General features: G+C 36.7%; 8 protein-coding genes across 8 annotated transcripts; 5 read left to right on the top strand and 3 right to left on the bottom strand.

The window, feature by feature from the left end:
- Nucleotides 1-6: 6 nt before the first annotated feature.
- SNX3 (Snx3p) lies at nt 7-495 on the top strand (the record flags this gene model as incomplete). Its single annotated transcript, XM_056225989.1, has 1 exon — nt 7-495. The coding sequence occupies one exon, from the start codon at nt 7-9 to the stop codon at nt 493-495; it is 489 nt and encodes a 162-aa protein (XP_056079752.1).
- A 76-nt stretch (nt 496-571) lies between these two features.
- On the bottom strand, nt 572-2,467 carry CIR2 (electron-transferring-flavoprotein dehydrogenase; the record flags this gene model as incomplete). The annotated part of the gene is made up of 1 exon (XM_056225988.1): nt 572-2,467. The coding sequence occupies one exon, from the start codon at nt 2,465-2,467 to the stop codon at nt 572-574; it is 1,896 nt and encodes a 631-aa protein (XP_056079751.1).
- Nucleotides 2,468-3,046: 579 nt separating this feature from the next.
- GDS1 (Gds1p) lies at nt 3,047-4,627 on the bottom strand (the record flags this gene model as incomplete). The annotated part of the gene is made up of 1 exon (XM_056225987.1): nt 3,047-4,627. The coding sequence occupies one exon, from the start codon at nt 4,625-4,627 to the stop codon at nt 3,047-3,049; it is 1,581 nt and encodes a 526-aa protein (XP_056079750.1).
- A 1,886-nt stretch (nt 4,628-6,513) lies between these two features.
- Nucleotides 6,514-8,592, top strand: MSC6 (Msc6p; the record flags this gene model as incomplete). The annotated part of the gene is made up of 1 exon (XM_056225985.1): nt 6,514-8,592. One exon carries the CDS (start codon nt 6,514-6,516, stop codon nt 8,590-8,592), a length of 2,079 nt encoding a protein of 692 aa, XP_056079749.1.
- Nucleotides 8,593-8,909: 317 nt separating this feature from the next.
- On the top strand, nt 8,910-11,285 carry SOG2 (Sog2p; the record flags this gene model as incomplete). Its single annotated transcript, XM_056225984.1, has 1 exon — nt 8,910-11,285. One exon carries the CDS (start codon nt 8,910-8,912, stop codon nt 11,283-11,285), a length of 2,376 nt encoding a protein of 791 aa, XP_056079748.1.
- Nucleotides 11,286-11,484: 199 nt separating this feature from the next.
- On the bottom strand, nt 11,485-12,513 carry TFB6 (TFIIH complex subunit TFB6; the record flags this gene model as incomplete). The annotated part of the gene is made up of 1 exon (XM_056225983.1): nt 11,485-12,513. The coding sequence occupies one exon, from the start codon at nt 12,511-12,513 to the stop codon at nt 11,485-11,487; it is 1,029 nt and encodes a 342-aa protein (XP_056079747.1).
- A 721-nt stretch (nt 12,514-13,234) lies between these two features.
- MEK1 (serine/threonine protein kinase MEK1) lies at nt 13,235-14,716 on the top strand (the record flags this gene model as incomplete). Its single annotated transcript, XM_056225982.1, has 1 exon — nt 13,235-14,716. The coding sequence occupies one exon, from the start codon at nt 13,235-13,237 to the stop codon at nt 14,714-14,716; it is 1,482 nt and encodes a 493-aa protein (XP_056079746.1).
- Nucleotides 14,717-14,879: 163 nt separating this feature from the next.
- MNE1 (Mne1p) lies at nt 14,880-16,877 on the top strand (the record flags this gene model as incomplete). The annotated part of the gene is made up of 1 exon (XM_056225981.1): nt 14,880-16,877. One exon carries the CDS (start codon nt 14,880-14,882, stop codon nt 16,875-16,877), a length of 1,998 nt encoding a protein of 665 aa, XP_056079745.1.
- Between the last annotated feature and the right edge of the window lies 1 nt (nt 16,878).

Here is a 16,878-nt window from a genome sequence, read left to right as displayed (position 1 = left end):
CAAATTATGCCAAGAGAATTCAAATCCTTTGGGTTCACAGAACAGTCTCTACTTTCCAAAGGGCATGGGGAGCCTAGTTTCAGTGAAATATACGCTGAACCTGAGAACTTCCTAGAGATTGAGGTGCATAACCCTAAAACGCACATACCAAATGGGATGGATTCGAAAGGAATGTTTACAGATTACGAGATAATATGCCGTACAAACTTGCCGAGTTTCCACAAGAGGGTCTCGAAAGTAAGAAGACGATACTCGGACTTTGAATTCTTTCGCAAATGCTTGATCAAGGAAATTGCTATGCTTAATCATCCAAAAGTCATGGTACCTCATTTACCAGGCAAAATTCTCTTGAGTAATAGATTTAGTAACGAGGTCATTGAAGAAAGAAGACAAGGTTTGAACACCTGGATGCAATCAGTTGCTGGACACCCCCTTTTACAGTCAGGTTCTAAAGTGCTTGTGAGATTCATTGAAGCTGAAAAATTTATCGGCTAAAGAAGAGATCTTTTATATGAATAAATATAGATTAGATAAAAGAAAGAATAAAATAAATAAATAATGAGTCCCAAGATCAAGTGAGTGTGTATTTTGGTCCATCTCCGCCTTCCGGTACTTTCCACGTAATATCTTGTCTAGGTGCCTTGATATCGCAAGTTTTACAATGGATACAATTTTGCGAGTTGATTTGAAGTCTCTTGCCTATAGGTGATTTTTTATCTTCGACAAACTCGTAAACACCTGCTGGACAAAACCTTGATTCAACACCTTGCCAAACAGGAAAGCTTCTCTCGGCGTATTTTACCATATCTTGTCCGGGAATTCTCAAGTGACATGGTTCATCATCATCATGGTACGTACCTGTTCTGGACACGGATGTCAATATATCAAAAGAGAGTACACCGTCCGGTTTAGGGTAGTCTATCGGTTTGTAGTTGGCAGCAGGTTTCAAAATTTCGCCGTCGTTTTTCTCATCAAACTTCAGTGTCCAAGGAACATTTCCCTTCAATATCAAGGAGTCAATTCCTGAGTAAATCATACCACCGTATCCGCCAAGTGTCCCACTAAACGATGGTCTGATATTGCGCACTTCATATAGTTCTTTATATATAGATGAATTTTTAAATGCACTTTCGTATGACTCCAAGTTGATAATTGACTCTCTAGAGAACATTTCCGTTTTGATATCTTCGTCTTCGATATCTTCCAACACAGGCAATTCTTTTATGGATTCGAAGATACTTTCAGCGGCAAGCAATCCACTCTTCATCGCAGTATGAGTTCCCTTAATCTTTGGGACATTCATAAAGCCGGCGCTAGCTCCTACTAACACACCGCCCGGAAAGTTTAATTTTGGTACGGACTGAAGTCCACCTTCATTCAAAGCTCTTGCAGCATACGCAATGCACTTGCCGCCTTCTAGAACTTTGGAATAGTACGGGTGATGTTTCATTTTTTGAAATTCTTTATAAGGTGAAACATAAGGGTTCTTGTAATCCAATCCCACGACAAGACCTACAGTAACCAGTCCATCACCGAAGTGATATTGAAAACCACCACCATAAACGTCATTGGATAACGGGTACCCCATAGTATGCGCTGCAAACCCCTTGTTAAAATTTTCCGGTTTGACTTCCCAAACTTCTTTAATACCCAATCCATACGTTTGATGCTGTCGGCCTTTTCTCAAATCATATCTTTTAATGGCTTGTTTTGTCAAGGAACCATGACAGCCTTCTGCTAATACAGTTTGTCTTGCCCAAAATTCCATCCCACGTTCATAAGTTTCCTTTGGCTTGCCATATTTTGAAATACCAGCGTCCTTAGTGATTACACCTTTCACCGCATTATCCTTATCATAGATGAGATCTGAAACAGCTATGCCAGGATATACTTCAACACCTACTTCTTCGGCCTTTTCTCCCAAATATCCGACGACTTGGTTCAAAGAAACAATATAATTACGTCCCTTGTTAACCATTTGGGATGGTTCGGGAACGCTTATGGCCCATTTTCCCTTCAAAAACTTCAATTGCTCTTTAGTAACCAGAGTGGCTAACTCCTTTGGCAACGGAATACCTATATCGGACTTTTCATCAGGGAATAACTCCTTCCACACTCCCGGTTCTAATATCGCACCGGAAACAGTTTGCCCACCTAGTACACTGGATTTTTCAAGGACAACAACACGCAACTGACCTGTTCCTGAGGCATTATCTAGTTGTTTCAGTTTAATTGCGGTTGCCAATCCTGCAGGTCCTCCTCCAACAATACAAACATCCACATAATCACGCGCTCTTGGTTCACTTAGCAGCTCTTTTTCATCTTCAGTGAGACTTGCTTGGTTCAACGCCCTACATGAAAAACTAAACTTTCTCATCAGAGCTGTCTGCACAGTCAAATGACTAGGCTTTGCCAAAATCGTCTTTTGCAAGCCTCTAATCAAGTTCTTGCCGGTGAACTTAATCATTTTGCCGTTTCCTGCACCGAATTCTTCCTTGCCTGCTTAGCTTCCTTATTCTATATAATATCGATAAATAGAGTAAAGTAAAGAATATGATCAAGTACAAATCATTAATAGTCCCCTTGAAAAAGTTGATTTTTTCAATTAACCTTTTCTTTTCTGTCAGTCATGAAAATCGAGATCGCTGGATGACGAAAAATAAAGCCTCCCGCAAATTTCGGATAAACTGACTGTGGGGTAAAAGAACATCAATCTGTATATATCCGGAATAACCGAACCAAATGAAGTCTAAAGGGATAATCAAGCGCTGTCTTTGAAAGCGTTTCAACCCAGTTAGTTCAGAATATGAATTGAGGCTACTTTTAAAATGATTGTACAATTATTAACAGTAAATCATTTCACCCCGAACGGTTCATTTGTTTTTCATTTATTTGCTCTTAGTTGTTTACTTATTTAAACATTGTTGTGAAAGTTAGAACTAGCTAAAAAATTGTCCGATGAGAGTAACGGTTACTGTCAATCGAAAAAAAAAACAACTATAACGAAGTAGGTAGCCGTTAAGCTCTTGTAAAGGAGACAAAAAAATCAATTGAATATATTATCTAGGTCATCTAATGATATTGATTCTGGAGCTTCAATATCATGGGTCAAAAATCCATTTCTCACAATTTTCATCCAATTCGTAACTTCATTTCGTGGTTCTTGGGAACCTGGGTTTGATTCTTTTCCATTATCCTGACTTGAATTGAGGTCGGACAACGATTCGGCGGAAGAAGCAGCAGCGGAACTGCTCACCGGCGAACCACTGCTGCTGCTGCTATTGCTACTGTTGCTGTTATTGTACACAGAGCTCTCTGAAGAACTTTCAATTGGAGTCTGTGTGGAGATTACTTTATGAATAGCTGCCAGTTCGGAGGAACTACGTGAATTTTTCTTGAATCCATTTTTTGGCAGAAGTTTGGAAAGTCTTGGCGCGGCAGCAGCTGCAGTAACATAAGTACTTGAAGATGTACCATGAGAGAGAGAAGAATCTGGCGAAATATTCTTGGAACCGTCAAACGCAGATAGCGATGTAGAAGAAGGCACCTTTTTGGGAGTGGATAAAGATTTGCTTTGCTTTCCAGGTTTTGCGGTTTTAGTCTTTTTTGAGTCCGTCACTGAGTCAATATCATCATCATCTGTGTAATTTCTTTTCTTATTATTTTTCTTACCCTTCGGTGCTGCGCTAGATGACAGTAATTGCTGTTGGTTATTGCTCATTGATGGAGAAAGATTTAGTGACACCGGGGAGGTAGAGTAAGGTATGTTGAATTCTGGACTCAAAGAAAATGCCAAATTTCCTACATTCAAATTCTTTGAAAAAGAACTGTTAGAAGACAGGCTTTTCATGTCAGTCATCGAATTTGTGAAAGATTCACTGTTAGTTAGTTGGTTACTGCTGGATTCTCTTTTTCTCTTGTTATTTGAATTGGAGTCGCTTGGATCACCAGATATTTCTAATTGTTGTTTAAGTTGCATTGTGACAGCTTGAGCATGTTCTTTATAATCAGGAGATAGTACACCTCTGTATATATAAAGCATCCTTCTAGGTGATGAATTCGACCATTCTCTTGATAAAGCATAGATTAATGTCTTTTCACCCTTCTCAATCTTCTTGACATAGGCGTTCAGTTTTGCTGATATCAAATTTGACAACTTGGTTGATAAATTGGACATATCCGGATGCTTTTGCAGAAGCAAATCGCACAGTTGTTTAACAGTCATACCTTGTTGAGTTGGGTCCATTTCCCATAATATTATAAAAACCGCATGAAGGACATCATCATCCAGAGGTGAATCTCTATTTTCGGGTTTGGGTCTTTCACCGGTAACAGGAATTAATTTAGATATTTCTAATAGAGGATTGTCTTTTTTAGGAACACCAGAGTCCTTTCTAGACTTGGAGGCCTTGGTTTCCTGCGATGAAAACGAAGAACCGGATAAGCTACTATCATCAAGGGAAATTCCCGGCTGATTACCAATAAGATCAGTTCCTGGATTAGAAATAGTGTCAGCCCTTGTCGTAAACCCCATTGAATTCACTTGAAATACTGGAGAATTTGAGTTATGGAGAATTTCATTCTCTAGGGTTGGTATTTGCAAAGGCCTGGAATTTGCCAATGCCATTGTAGGTTATTCTAAACAATTTTTTTATGTGATTTCTTTTTTTTGGGATTTTTTAGTCCTTTTCTAAAAATTATAGCAAAGTAAAGAAAAAAGCTAAAAAAAAGTTTCGGTTTATGAAAATTGAAATAAGCTGGAAAAATTAGTTAAAACCTCCCAATATTTCTTCCGTTGTTGATTGACTGCTCGTTTATTTTCTATTTTATTAGTTTTTTTCACTGACGTTTATATAATTCCGTTTGCTGACACAGAAGTGACTGAAAAAGGGTAAAAAGGGAAGGTAGTAAGAAAAAGGGCACTTCAAACCAGGTGAAAAGAATAAAACAGAAAAAAAGTAAAAGCGAATAGAAAAAATTAAACTTAAATTATATTCCAATGTAAAGGAAAAGACAAAATAATAGAGAAGATAAACTATTATTGCGAAGTCTTCAATAATGGAATGCAGAAAAGAAAAGTTATAATTTTTGCAATTTGAGTCAAATAGTCAATCAATGACTTTTTGTTTTTCTGGTTATTCGAAATAGAATTTACCAAGAACCTTAACTGATAAAAAAAAGGGGAGTAGAAGGAAATACTTGATAATAAGGACAATAACAGCTTACAAAAGGACGTACGTTAAAAATTAAATCAAGCCAAGCGAAAAGAGAAGAGCGAAACCATGTGAAGAATATGAAAAATACATAGGAGGAAAATTAGTCGTAACAAGAGTGCAAGAAAAGGAAAAGAAGAAAAATTTTTGACTACTCATCGCATGGCTCTTCAAAAAATTTTCCTCAAAAATTTCATCGGGCGGTATCATTGCTTTTTTGCGTCGGCTTTTTCACATACTATCAAAACCTTCGAAAAAGAATAATCTAAAAAAATAAAAACCCTTGCACCCGTTATGTATAGCGAGGTGTAAGGTGGGTATAGCTGACGAGATAAATGTACCCATTTCAAATTGACTCGAGTGGAAAAGAGTACTTATGAGATAACAGGATTGTTTCAAAAACAATCAATGAGAATATCAACCTTTACTTGTTGTGTACTTGAAATTTCTCTACTTCATGTTTATATGCTTAATGGCAACAGCAGGAATAAAGCTCTATGAGCCAGCTATGACTAATGATGGCGTTTATTTGATTGCTGACAATGTTAGAATTGATAATTCTTCTTTACTGTCAAGAAGAAATGATATATGTTTGATTCGGAATATGAGGGAAGATACTAAAAAACGAGATGACCCTTGAGTATATATATACCATTGTGCCTTACGACAGTAGTGAAAAAAATTTCAGTTGCAACCGCGCTTGGTTCTTTATCATCGGTTATCCGTGCACCCCATACAAATAAAAAGCGGTGCAGAGCGGATGAGACGACACAGTCGGTAACGCTCTCCGAGAACGCCGACGTTTGGCATATCACTATAGATAAAATTGGAAAACAACAACATTTAGCCGCTGATGTAGAATTATTAGTATAAATGAGTTGAAAGAACACGGAAGCTTTTTAAACAAACTTAAAAGTCAAAGGCAGTAGTAAACAAATTGTCGCTTTAGCAGTACATGATCTCGCTTAGTGTTGGCTGATGTAACAACGTTATGGTAGAAAACTACTAAAGATTCACGAAAGATCACATATGCCGATAAAAGAATTCATATGCAAGAAACAGACTTGAAGTTTGTATGATATTTCAATCTGTTTATGGAAGATTTGAACGTTGACTAATTTACTAATTCAAGGTGGCAGCTGGGTAAGCTACGTGTAATATCACTATATACGATTAAACCGACAATATTAGAAAGGTTCAATTGGTTGTATGTTCAACTAAGGAAAGCAGATGTGCCCTGTGCAAATTGCTTCAGCTATCTCATCGCATAGGAATACCAGAACCTTCTGCTGGGATACAAATGCTTTTCCATAATGTTTTGAGGACCGTTGATTATTCAAAGGTTATTATCTCCCGGAGATGTATCACCTTTTCAAGTTCGATATCGCAGCAGAATAATGTTCGGTTGCATGAAACAGATGACGAGCATTCAGAAATTAGAGTAAAAGATGTGTCGCCATTTGAGAGGGTACAGAATGTGGCAACGGATTTAAAGAATGAGTTAAAAGCACCAGGCTCAGATATCAATGAAGTTTTCAATGATTTCAAAGAGAAAATGGAACTGTTGAAACAAAAATTACGGAATCCGTCATTAATGGAGAGATCGCACTTATTGGCGAACTTTTCTTCTGAACTTCTGCAGGAATTAAGCTATAAAAACAAGAATATGACAATAGATCCTTATCAAGTTTTAAATACATTGTGTCAATACAAGTTGGCACGCTCTCAGCATTTCACTATCGTTTTGAAATACCTTCTACATAATCAATCGGCACAAGACGTTATTGCATTATGGGTCAAGTACTTGGAAACTATTTCAGAAAACCCAGCGATCTTACTTCAGAATAGCTCATCTCATGCACATACTCAAAATATTGCCATCACAACTATTGCTTATCTATCCTTGCCGGGAAATACTGTGGACATTAAGATTCTTTATAGGATTTTGCAAATCGATGACAAAATGGGTCAGATTTTACCCTTTAACATAATAAGAAGAATGTTAAATACAGAATGTACTTCTCTTGAAGGAAGAGACCTAACTATGAAAAATTTTAATGATTTGTATTATCAATACACAGTACAGGATATTGGTCATTTCTTGAACCAAATTGAGAACGCCCCTAGATGGATAGATTTAAGAGATCTCTATAGCCAATATGATAAGCTTGAAGGCGAAAAGAACATAGAGATCATAACCAAGTTCATGGATAAGTATATCGATTTGAAGAAACCCGAGCAAGTGGTGAGCATTTATAACCATTATAATACGATTTTCCCAAATTCCTCGTTACTGAAGGATCGACTTTTGAATGCAGTGGCCCATCTACGGGCCAAATCCAGTAAAGAGAAGTTGGATAGAATTTTAGCAGTCTGGAATAGTATTATCAAGCCAGGAAATGATATCAAAAACACATCATATGCGTCTTTAGTTAATGCTCTTTGCGATTCTGGGAATTTCAACCATTTAAAGGCCTTCTGGGAAGGAGAACTTCCTCAGAAATATAAGAAAGATCCTATAGTGAAGGAAGCATTCCTCCTGGCCTTATGTCAAACGACGCCATTAAAGTATGATCAAATAAAAGAGGAATTGGGAGAGACTGTTAAAACTATGAAACTGTTCCACAAGGTTCTGTTACTGATGTTAGATGATGAAAAAGTAAGTGAAGAAAAATTCAACGCGTTTTATCATAAGCATTACCCATCAGATGGTACAGTATTCCCTAGTTTGGAAACTTTAAGCATTAAAATGTATGCTAATTATAAATTTAAAGCAGATGATATACGTCCAGAGTTTAAGCTATTACAAAGTGTTTCTATAAACCCCACCGAGTATGAAAAAGTTGAAAAAATCACTAAAGCTTTTGTGTCAATATGCCCCACTATTGAGCCAATTCGTCAATTCCGTAAACAGTTAGGAACTCACCTGAATGCTAGGAATTATGCAGACTTTATTTCTGCAGAGTTTAGTAAACCGGGCGGCACAGTGGACGAGGCGAAGGGCTTGTTTGATGACTTTCTAGCCTATCAAAAGACCAGGAAAAGGAACGTGGATAATACGCCGCTGAATGCGTTGTTGTTAGGATTCTGCGATAAACTTTACAAGAGTAAAAAGGGTGAATATATTCCCTTTATTGAAGAGTACTACCATTTGGCTGAGGATTTAGCGATTCGGGTGTCGAACTTGGCGGTTTCAAAAATTTTATTCAACTTGGCTACTTTCTCACGCATTACTCCGGAATTAGGTGACAATGAAACTCGTTTTATTAACCAATTTCTGCAAGATGTAAGTAGTGATGAAGGTTTTCGTCCAAACCCCAAAGATATACAAATTTTAAAAGAATGTGATGGAATTATCGTTCCGGAAAAGCTCCTTTAACACAATTGTTTAAAATGAAAATAATTTTTCAGAACTGAGCTTTCTGACCTTGTGCTGTTTGTGACGATATATAATGATTTCTTGTATATAACTACCATATAATTGTTATTAACGTTTCTATGCATGATGCTTTGAAAAAACAATACGAAAAACCATAGCGATCAGAAAAAGAAAGAAAAAAGTGTCGCCCCAGTCGGGTAACAAGATGAACTTTGGATCGTTAAATATAGGTGGGCAAATAAAGTTAATGCCAAAATTTCATGCTATATTACAGTAGTATCTTATTCGACAAATTACACCTGTAAGTATCTGTACGTATGGTAGCGACATCTTCAAAGAGGACGTTGGATCCAAAGGAGGAATATTTGCCTGCTGACAAAACGTCGACGAGTTCAAGCAACACCATATTATCCGAACTAGCAGCACTAGATAAATCAAGCTCCAATGGCACTACATTAAAGCTGATTGCCCTTAATATCAAATCGATATCAGACGAAGAGGTTAGTTATATTCAGAATGTTGAAAGGTTATCTTTAAGGAAAAATCACTTAACGTCTTTACCTGCAAGCTTCAAAAGGTTATCAAAGCTGCAGTATCTGGATTTAAATAATAACAGTTTTAAAGAAATCCCATCTGTCTTAACACAGTGTCCTCAATTAGAGATCTTAGATCTATCCTCTAATGAGATTGAAGCATTTCCGGAGGAAATATCGCCGTTTTGGCAGGATAATATACGCGTATTATCTTTGAAAGACAATAACGTATCTAGCATACGTAATTTGAAATCGATTACAAAACTAAACAAACTTAGCATTTTAGATTTAGAGGATAATAAAATACCTAAAGAAGAACTTGAGCAGGTACAAAATTATACTCCATATCATACGGGAATCCCGAAAGAAGAATATTGGGCAATTGCCATATTGCGATATCTCAAAGATTATTCTACCCAGTCTATATCAGAACCGAAAATATCTAGGGCAGCTAAAAGAATGGGATTTATAAATACAAACTTGTCCAATGGAGCAATGAGTGACAACAATATAATTTCACTTGCCCCCAATGCAAATACCACTTCAAATGCACCTACCTCAATGACCTCATCAAATCCAACTTTGGTTACTACAGGAAATGTAGAACCAGAATCTGGCGGAACAGTGAACGGAACAGAGCTCTATAACCACTCCAAATATAACGACTACTTTAAGAGGCTATCAATTTTGCCAGAAGAGTCGCTAAGTAATGGACATCAAAAGATATCGCATGCAGAATTGGTCGTATCCTGTCGGAAGCTCCTATTCAGCTTCACTGAATGCCAACAAGCAATCAGAAAAATTGCATCTTTCTGTAAGGAAAAGGCGGTAGCAGTAAATGTAGTATCATTATTGTACTCTGTCAGGTCGCATACTGACAATCTGGTGGAGGTTCTGCAGCAAACAGAGAACGAAGACGAATCACATGACCAGGCGCTAATCAAGCTATGCCTTACTATAATCACAAGTTTTAAGCAAATTATAGCGCTGTTGAGGAAGAATTTCGAAACATTTTTCCGAGAAGATGATTTGTGTTTCATACGAATGTTTTATATGACATTAATGTGTGCTTATATGGAGATGTATAATGCATGGTCTTTTATCAAAGAAGACGATAAAACCATCAGCTCTGCAAGTAAGCCTCCAAAGAAACATTCTTTTTCAAGACATGATACTTCATCCAGCATCACAAATAGTGGGGGACCGGTGGTAAATTCAAACAGTGCACTCTGTAGTGGAAATATCAAACTGCTGCCAAAGACGAGAAGCACAAGAGCACCATCAACGTCGGCATTGCTTTCCAACAGTAATATTCTAGTGGGAGACACGTCTATCTCGAACAGTACCGCTGTTCCACTACTGTCGCCAAATTTAAATAATGCGCATGGTCATGGTCCTATTTTGGGACATCAGAACTTAATAAGCAATGGAAGTTGTCAAGTGGGTGTAAATGAAGGAAAAACTGGTAACGATAACTTGCCAAGGCAACAACTACTTCAGCACAACAAATCCATCAGTGATTCGAAAAAAGAATCGATGGTACACGAACCTAAACCGCACCCGGTTATGAATTCCTCCATTATTAACGCATCAAATAATATTAATATTACTAATGTAAATATAACTCCTCCTCCAATGAATGGAAATGGCACCAGTAACAGTAATACTAATGTAGTGGAGACAAATATTGACATTCAGTTATATCAAACATTATCAACAGTAGTTAAAATGGTGAGCGTTGTATACAATCAGTTGACTTCGGAAATATCCAAGATAGCAATTGCCAGCACCATGGGAAAGCAAATTTTGACGGACTCGTTGGCACCTAAAATTCGTGATTTGACGGATACATGCCGTCAAGCAATGGATTTATCTAAACAATTGAATGAAAGGTTGGACGTATTAATACCGAATGATATAAATTCAGAAAAGTATCTGACATCTTTGGAGAAGTTGAAAACGTGGGAGATAATGAATTCATTCTTGAAAGTAATAATATCGATTCTGGCTAATACTAAAATTGTAATGAGCGATGTGCCCAATTTGAATGAACTTAGACCTAATTTGGCCAATTTAGCCAAGATTACTAAAGATGTTACCGTGATATTGGATTTGAGTTCATACAAGGCTGTATCAGTGAGCGCCAACTCTCCGGAGTAATAGAGGAAACTTGCATTATGGGAAAACGTGGATTTGAGGACGCCCTTTGGGAGAACTGTATACCCCTTTGTACTGAAGTATGTATATATTTCTACGTGTATATACACATGCATGAAAAATAGAGGAGTCGTAAAACAGAGGTTCTAAAAAGTTACAAATTATAGTATAAAAGATATATGCTACTGGGTGGATGGATGTACTAGAATGAATTAGCATTGTCTAAGAATCCCTCGTAAATTTTGCTTAATTCATAATGGTACCCATGAATACCTTGCGATTCTAAAAAAATTGGTAGGCGAACTCTTGTCCGTTCGGCGATACCTTTTAACCTCACAATATCAGTTCCATTTAATCCTGTTATTTTCTTGTTGACTGAAACTGTTTCAGAAGCCTCTTTACCATTGCTGTTATCGATCAGAATTACGAATATCCTGTCAAGAATAAATAGTAGTTTGAATAATTTTGATAAAGTGTCATTAATCTCTGAGTCTTCCATCTCCTTGAATGTGAACTTCTCTACATAATCAATGAGGTCGTCAGCGATTTTAATTAAATAGGATCCCTGTCCGAAATAGCTGGAATATTCACATGTATTGTTTGAGCTTCGGGACCTGTTGCAATTTATGTTTTTTTCTGACCGAAGTAAATAGTCTGAGTTTGGAATATGTGCAATAGAATACCAAATAAAGTCGATTAAGGATTTTATATCCTTTAGTAGCGGAGTGAGACTAGCATAGCCATTCTTAATATTCAAGCCCCTGGATTGAACAAACTTTCTTTGGATTTGTAAGAGCTGATCGTCAACATAAGAAATGAACTTTGATTGTTGGGACATTGACAGTCTTCTTGGATGTGAAGCTTCATTGTGTTTATTTGGTAACAATTCACTCAGTTTTGTGGTTGATGAAAATGGAGAAGACACATTGATTCTAGGCTGGAAATCGTCAACGTCATCGAGCATGGTTACGTCATTGATTGCGTTGTTTGCTTCATTATAAACATCATTGAATTCTGGTGTATGATATCTTCTTTTCTGTTCACAATTACGCTGCCATATAGTATTGTCTATGTCAGCGTTTTCCACGTCGGCAGAATCTGTAGCAATATCAATATCAGAGTTTGGATCCAAGTTTAAATCTTCAATATCTTTTTCATCCAGATCATTCAGCTTGTTCAAGTCCAGTTGTTCATTTGGTTGAGCATGCAGTGGTGTATTTGGCTCGGACATCACTCTACTATGCTGTATTCCGTTATTCTTGTAATGCTTCCTTTTCTCGCTTAGTCTTTTAGTATACACAACAATTATTTTGCTGTTTCCCTTGCCTGCTTTCTATCAAATTCCACCTTTATGAAACTTCCTGTTTTAAAAACCTTTTTTAGTATGGAGAGGTGGTTGTTTGTACTTCCTACATGGTGCGCGCATTGCGTAGGAAAGCGAGGAGGAAGAAATTAGCAACTTGAAAAGGGGCATAACCAGAGTAAGGCAGTAAATACTACGATTAATTATTGAAAAATGAACTATGTAGAGTCGTGTTTCACTTATCAGATGAGTAAAAGCACTTCGGAAAGAAAACTTCACCTTAAACAGAAGAACTTATATAAAAAGAAGTGAGTAAAGTGGTTAGAAAATTGAACGATAGTATCTTCACTACCTCTACTTTATATATCATGTTGATCTGTTCCTCTTCTGCTAAAGAAGTATTTCTTTTGTATATTCATTTGTACCATCCCTCAAAATGTTTAAAATCATAAAGTATATCGGATATAGTACATAACTTGACTGAAGCAAAGAGGAATGATGGCGGCTAAATTTCGGCGGCTATTTTATTTCTTTTTAGTATAAAACGAGAGAAAAATGACCAATTCTTTACTTCTGTTTCTTTTCAGTTACTTTTGTTCCTTACTAGATCATAATAGAAATAAACGATAACAGGAAGAAGCAGAAGCAAATGGAACCGTTGGATAACTACAACCTTGCAACCGGAAATAGCGCTCAGAGAGCTCCTGCTTACTTGGAGGTTGATGTGGGCGGCTATAATACAGAACAGGTAATACCTATAGTGAAGCATCAGCTCGTGAAAGTTGGAAGGAATGGCAAGGAATGTCAACTTGTTCTAACAAATCCCTCGATATCCTCCATTCACTGTGTGTTTTGGTGTGTGTTTTTTGATGAAGATAGCATTCCAATGTTTTACGTTAAAGATTGTTCTCTGAATGGAACATATTTGAATGGTTTACTTTTAAAAAGAGATAAAACGTATCTTTTAAAGGATTCTGATGTGATCGAATTATCACAGGGTAGTAGGGAAAATGACAGTAAAAAAACACAGCTGGTATTCATGATAAATGATGATTTGCAATCTTCTCTGGACCCAAAACTTTTAGACCAAATGGGTTTTTTAAGAGAAGTAGACCAATGGGAAATAACAAATAGAATAGTCGGTAATGGCACTTTTGGTCATGTTCTGATTACGCATAATTCAAAGGAAAGGAAAGACGATGCCTGCTATCATCCTGAAAACTACGCTGTAAAGATTATCAAACTGAAACCAAATAAATTCGATAAGGAAGCTCGAATTCTTTTGAAACTGGATCATCCAAATATTATCAAAGTCTACCATACTTTCTGTGACAGGAACAATCACCTTTACATATTCCAGGATTTGATACCTGGCGGCGATTTGTTCTCTTACTTGGCTAAGGGTGACTGTTTAACTTCTATGTCCGAAACGGAATCGCTATTGATCGTCTTTCAGATCTTACAAGCGTTAAACTATCTCCATGACCAAGATATTGTTCATCGTGACTTGAAACTAGATAATATTTTGTTATGTACGCCAGAACCATGCACTAGAATTGTCTTGGCGGACTTTGGCATAGCTAAAGATTTGAATTCCAACAAAGAAAGAATGCATACGGTTGTAGGTACTCCAGAATACTGTGCTCCAGAAGTTGGATTTAGAGCAAACAGAAAAGCTTATCAAAGCTTCTCAAGGGCAGCTACTTTAGAGCAACGAGGTTATGATAGTAAATGCGATCTTTGGTCTTTAGGTGTAATTACACACATTATGTTAACAGGAATCTCGCCCTTTTACGGTGATGGATCAGAGAGAAGTATTATTCAAAATGCAAAGGTTGGGAAACTGAACTTTGATTTAAAGCAGTGGGATGTTGTTTCAGATAATGCTAAGAGCTTTGTAAAAGATCTTCTGCGAACCGATGTAGTTAAACGATTAAATAGTAAGCAAAGTCTCAAACATATCTGGATCGAAAAACATTTGAGTCAATTAGAGAGGTTATACTATAAAAAAATATTATGCAATAATGAAGGCCCTAAATTAGAAACCATGGCTTTAGACTGGAAAAGAAAGTTACCTAAAAGTGTTGTCATTTCTCAGGCAATACCGAAAAAAAAGAAAGTATTGGAGTAGTCGTTTTGTTCAATTCGGGTTTCTTCTTTTACCGCGCGTAGTGCAAGATGAAAAGGTAACTGTGTAATGTAAGCATAATTGAGTGCATCTTTTTAAGTAACAGTAACATTTTCGTATCAATAAAAAGAGAGAAGAAAATGTTGGTAATATACTAAAACAGATCATGATGCCGGTTTTTAAAAGAAGTTCTTCTACCCATATTGCTAGATTGATCAAAGAATCTTTAAGCACCCCTGAAATTCTACCACCGTTGCTGGAGCAAAAAGTGTCATTACATAAACGATTTCCAAACTACAAAAGAACTAACTCGATCACTGACAAATGGTTGAAGGAAGCACTAAAAAGAAAGGATAAATTAAATGAAGATAAACTCCGGAATGTGAATTTACGACTCCATGTGGTACTAACTACTCTACAGAAACTTCGTACAGCTTATAATCCTGCCTTGTATTTTGCGCTGCTGAATCGCATCGGTACAGGCCATATAACATGGCTAAATATAACTGGCAGACCAATTGATACATTCCCATCCAATCGATTGCCTTTGGAGTTCTATCATGAGCTATCTAATATGTTATATAAGGTGTCGCTTCAACCGGTAAAGGACAAAACTGCACTCGCTAAATTTTCGCTGCAATTATTAGACCGTTATTTTTTACTTATAGCTGAATCTTTCACTGGAGAGCAAAAATTTCGAGCAAACACGAAATTCTTGAGAAATTGTGCTCTTTTAGTCATTAAGTCTCAGTCAAACTATTATTTGGATGCAATTCAACGACTGTTTGCGAAACATTTGAAAAGTCAATTGTTAGCCAACCTATCTCAGCTGGCGTTTTATGTGGAGACGTGCCAATGGACAAGTGTAGTGGAAATTTTACCCTTATGCATATCAGAATCTGCTCTGGAAAGCTCGAAGGAGCGTGAAAGAGATATTCAATTATTAGAGTTGTTTAGTCCGTGCTTAGTCAAAAGCTTAGGAGTAATGATAACCCAAGGCATGGAAAATGAAGTTTGCCTGATTTTAAGAAGCTTGTCCAAATGGAACTTTCGCTTCCATCAGCATGATTCTTCCAACTTAATGCAGTTATGTAAGAGGCATTCCTGTTTTGAAATTATTGCAACCATGAATAAATTATCCTTTATTACCGTCAGTAGCAAACAATTCGATTTGGATAAGTTACAGTCCGATGTGAGTTTAAAGAAGTGTATGAGTGATTTATCAAAAGATAATTTCGAACCTTTCAAGCACGATTCATTTCTTCAGTCGTTATCTCTCAAATTGAGTGATTTGCCATTGAGCTTAAGCGTATGGAAACGGTACATCGATGACGTTGATCAACAAATGCGTACTGACTCTACACCGCCTCCCTTAAGAGCATTTTTTACAACTATTCTACTAAGTCATATATCTGTCCAGAAAAGTTTTGATTTTATGCTTTCATTAGTCGAGTATATGGTGTATGAGAAAAATTTTAGGAAATCTTTACTACAGACGAAGAATTTAGTTGGAAGCAGAGAGAATTCCAGTTTCCATTGTTTATTCCATGCCGCCTCTCAAGCAAATTCTACTAAAGTTACTCTACTGACATTGTTTAACAAATTGAATGAACATGGTTATCAATTTAGTGTTCACGATTTTCTTTCAATGTTAAAAGTCTGTAAAAACTACTCTGATTGCGATTTTTTCTACTTTGTTTTTTATAACCTGTTGATTACACATAGCCACAGGTTTTTTCTTTTTGATGAATTTAGTGATAAGTTTACATGGAGGTTACCAATACAGATAGGAAATGCAATCTCTGGATGGCTTTCTAGCTTGCAAATTGACATACAGGAAAATACTGATAGAGTTTTGCAGATAACCGATGAAGTTGGCGAATGGTATGTTGAAAATAAACCAGTGAGCTTAGAAAAACAGGCTGTTCAACCAATCAATGTACTCAAACTGCGCAGAATCTTTGGGGAGCGAAAAACTCTATTTCAGATGGATTCGGAGATTTATCAAGAATGTAAAACGAAGAAGGATAAAGAAATGGAGAAAGGAGCATTATTTACCCAAAATGATATGGAGTACAATTTTGCGGTAGATTTATCTTATTCTAAAAGAGTACAAAATCTACTCTCCTATGTAACATCTCAACAAATGCAACAAAAAGAATGAT

The sequence above is a fragment of the Saccharomyces mikatae genome (assembly GCF_947241705.1).
Source record: "Saccharomyces mikatae IFO 1815 strain IFO1815 genome assembly, chromosome: 15".
NCBI lineage: Eukaryota > Fungi > Ascomycota > Saccharomycetes > Saccharomycetales > Saccharomycetaceae > Saccharomyces > Saccharomyces mikatae.
Note: the sequence above shows the minus strand (reverse complement) of the source record. Positions and strands in the feature narration are given on the sequence as shown.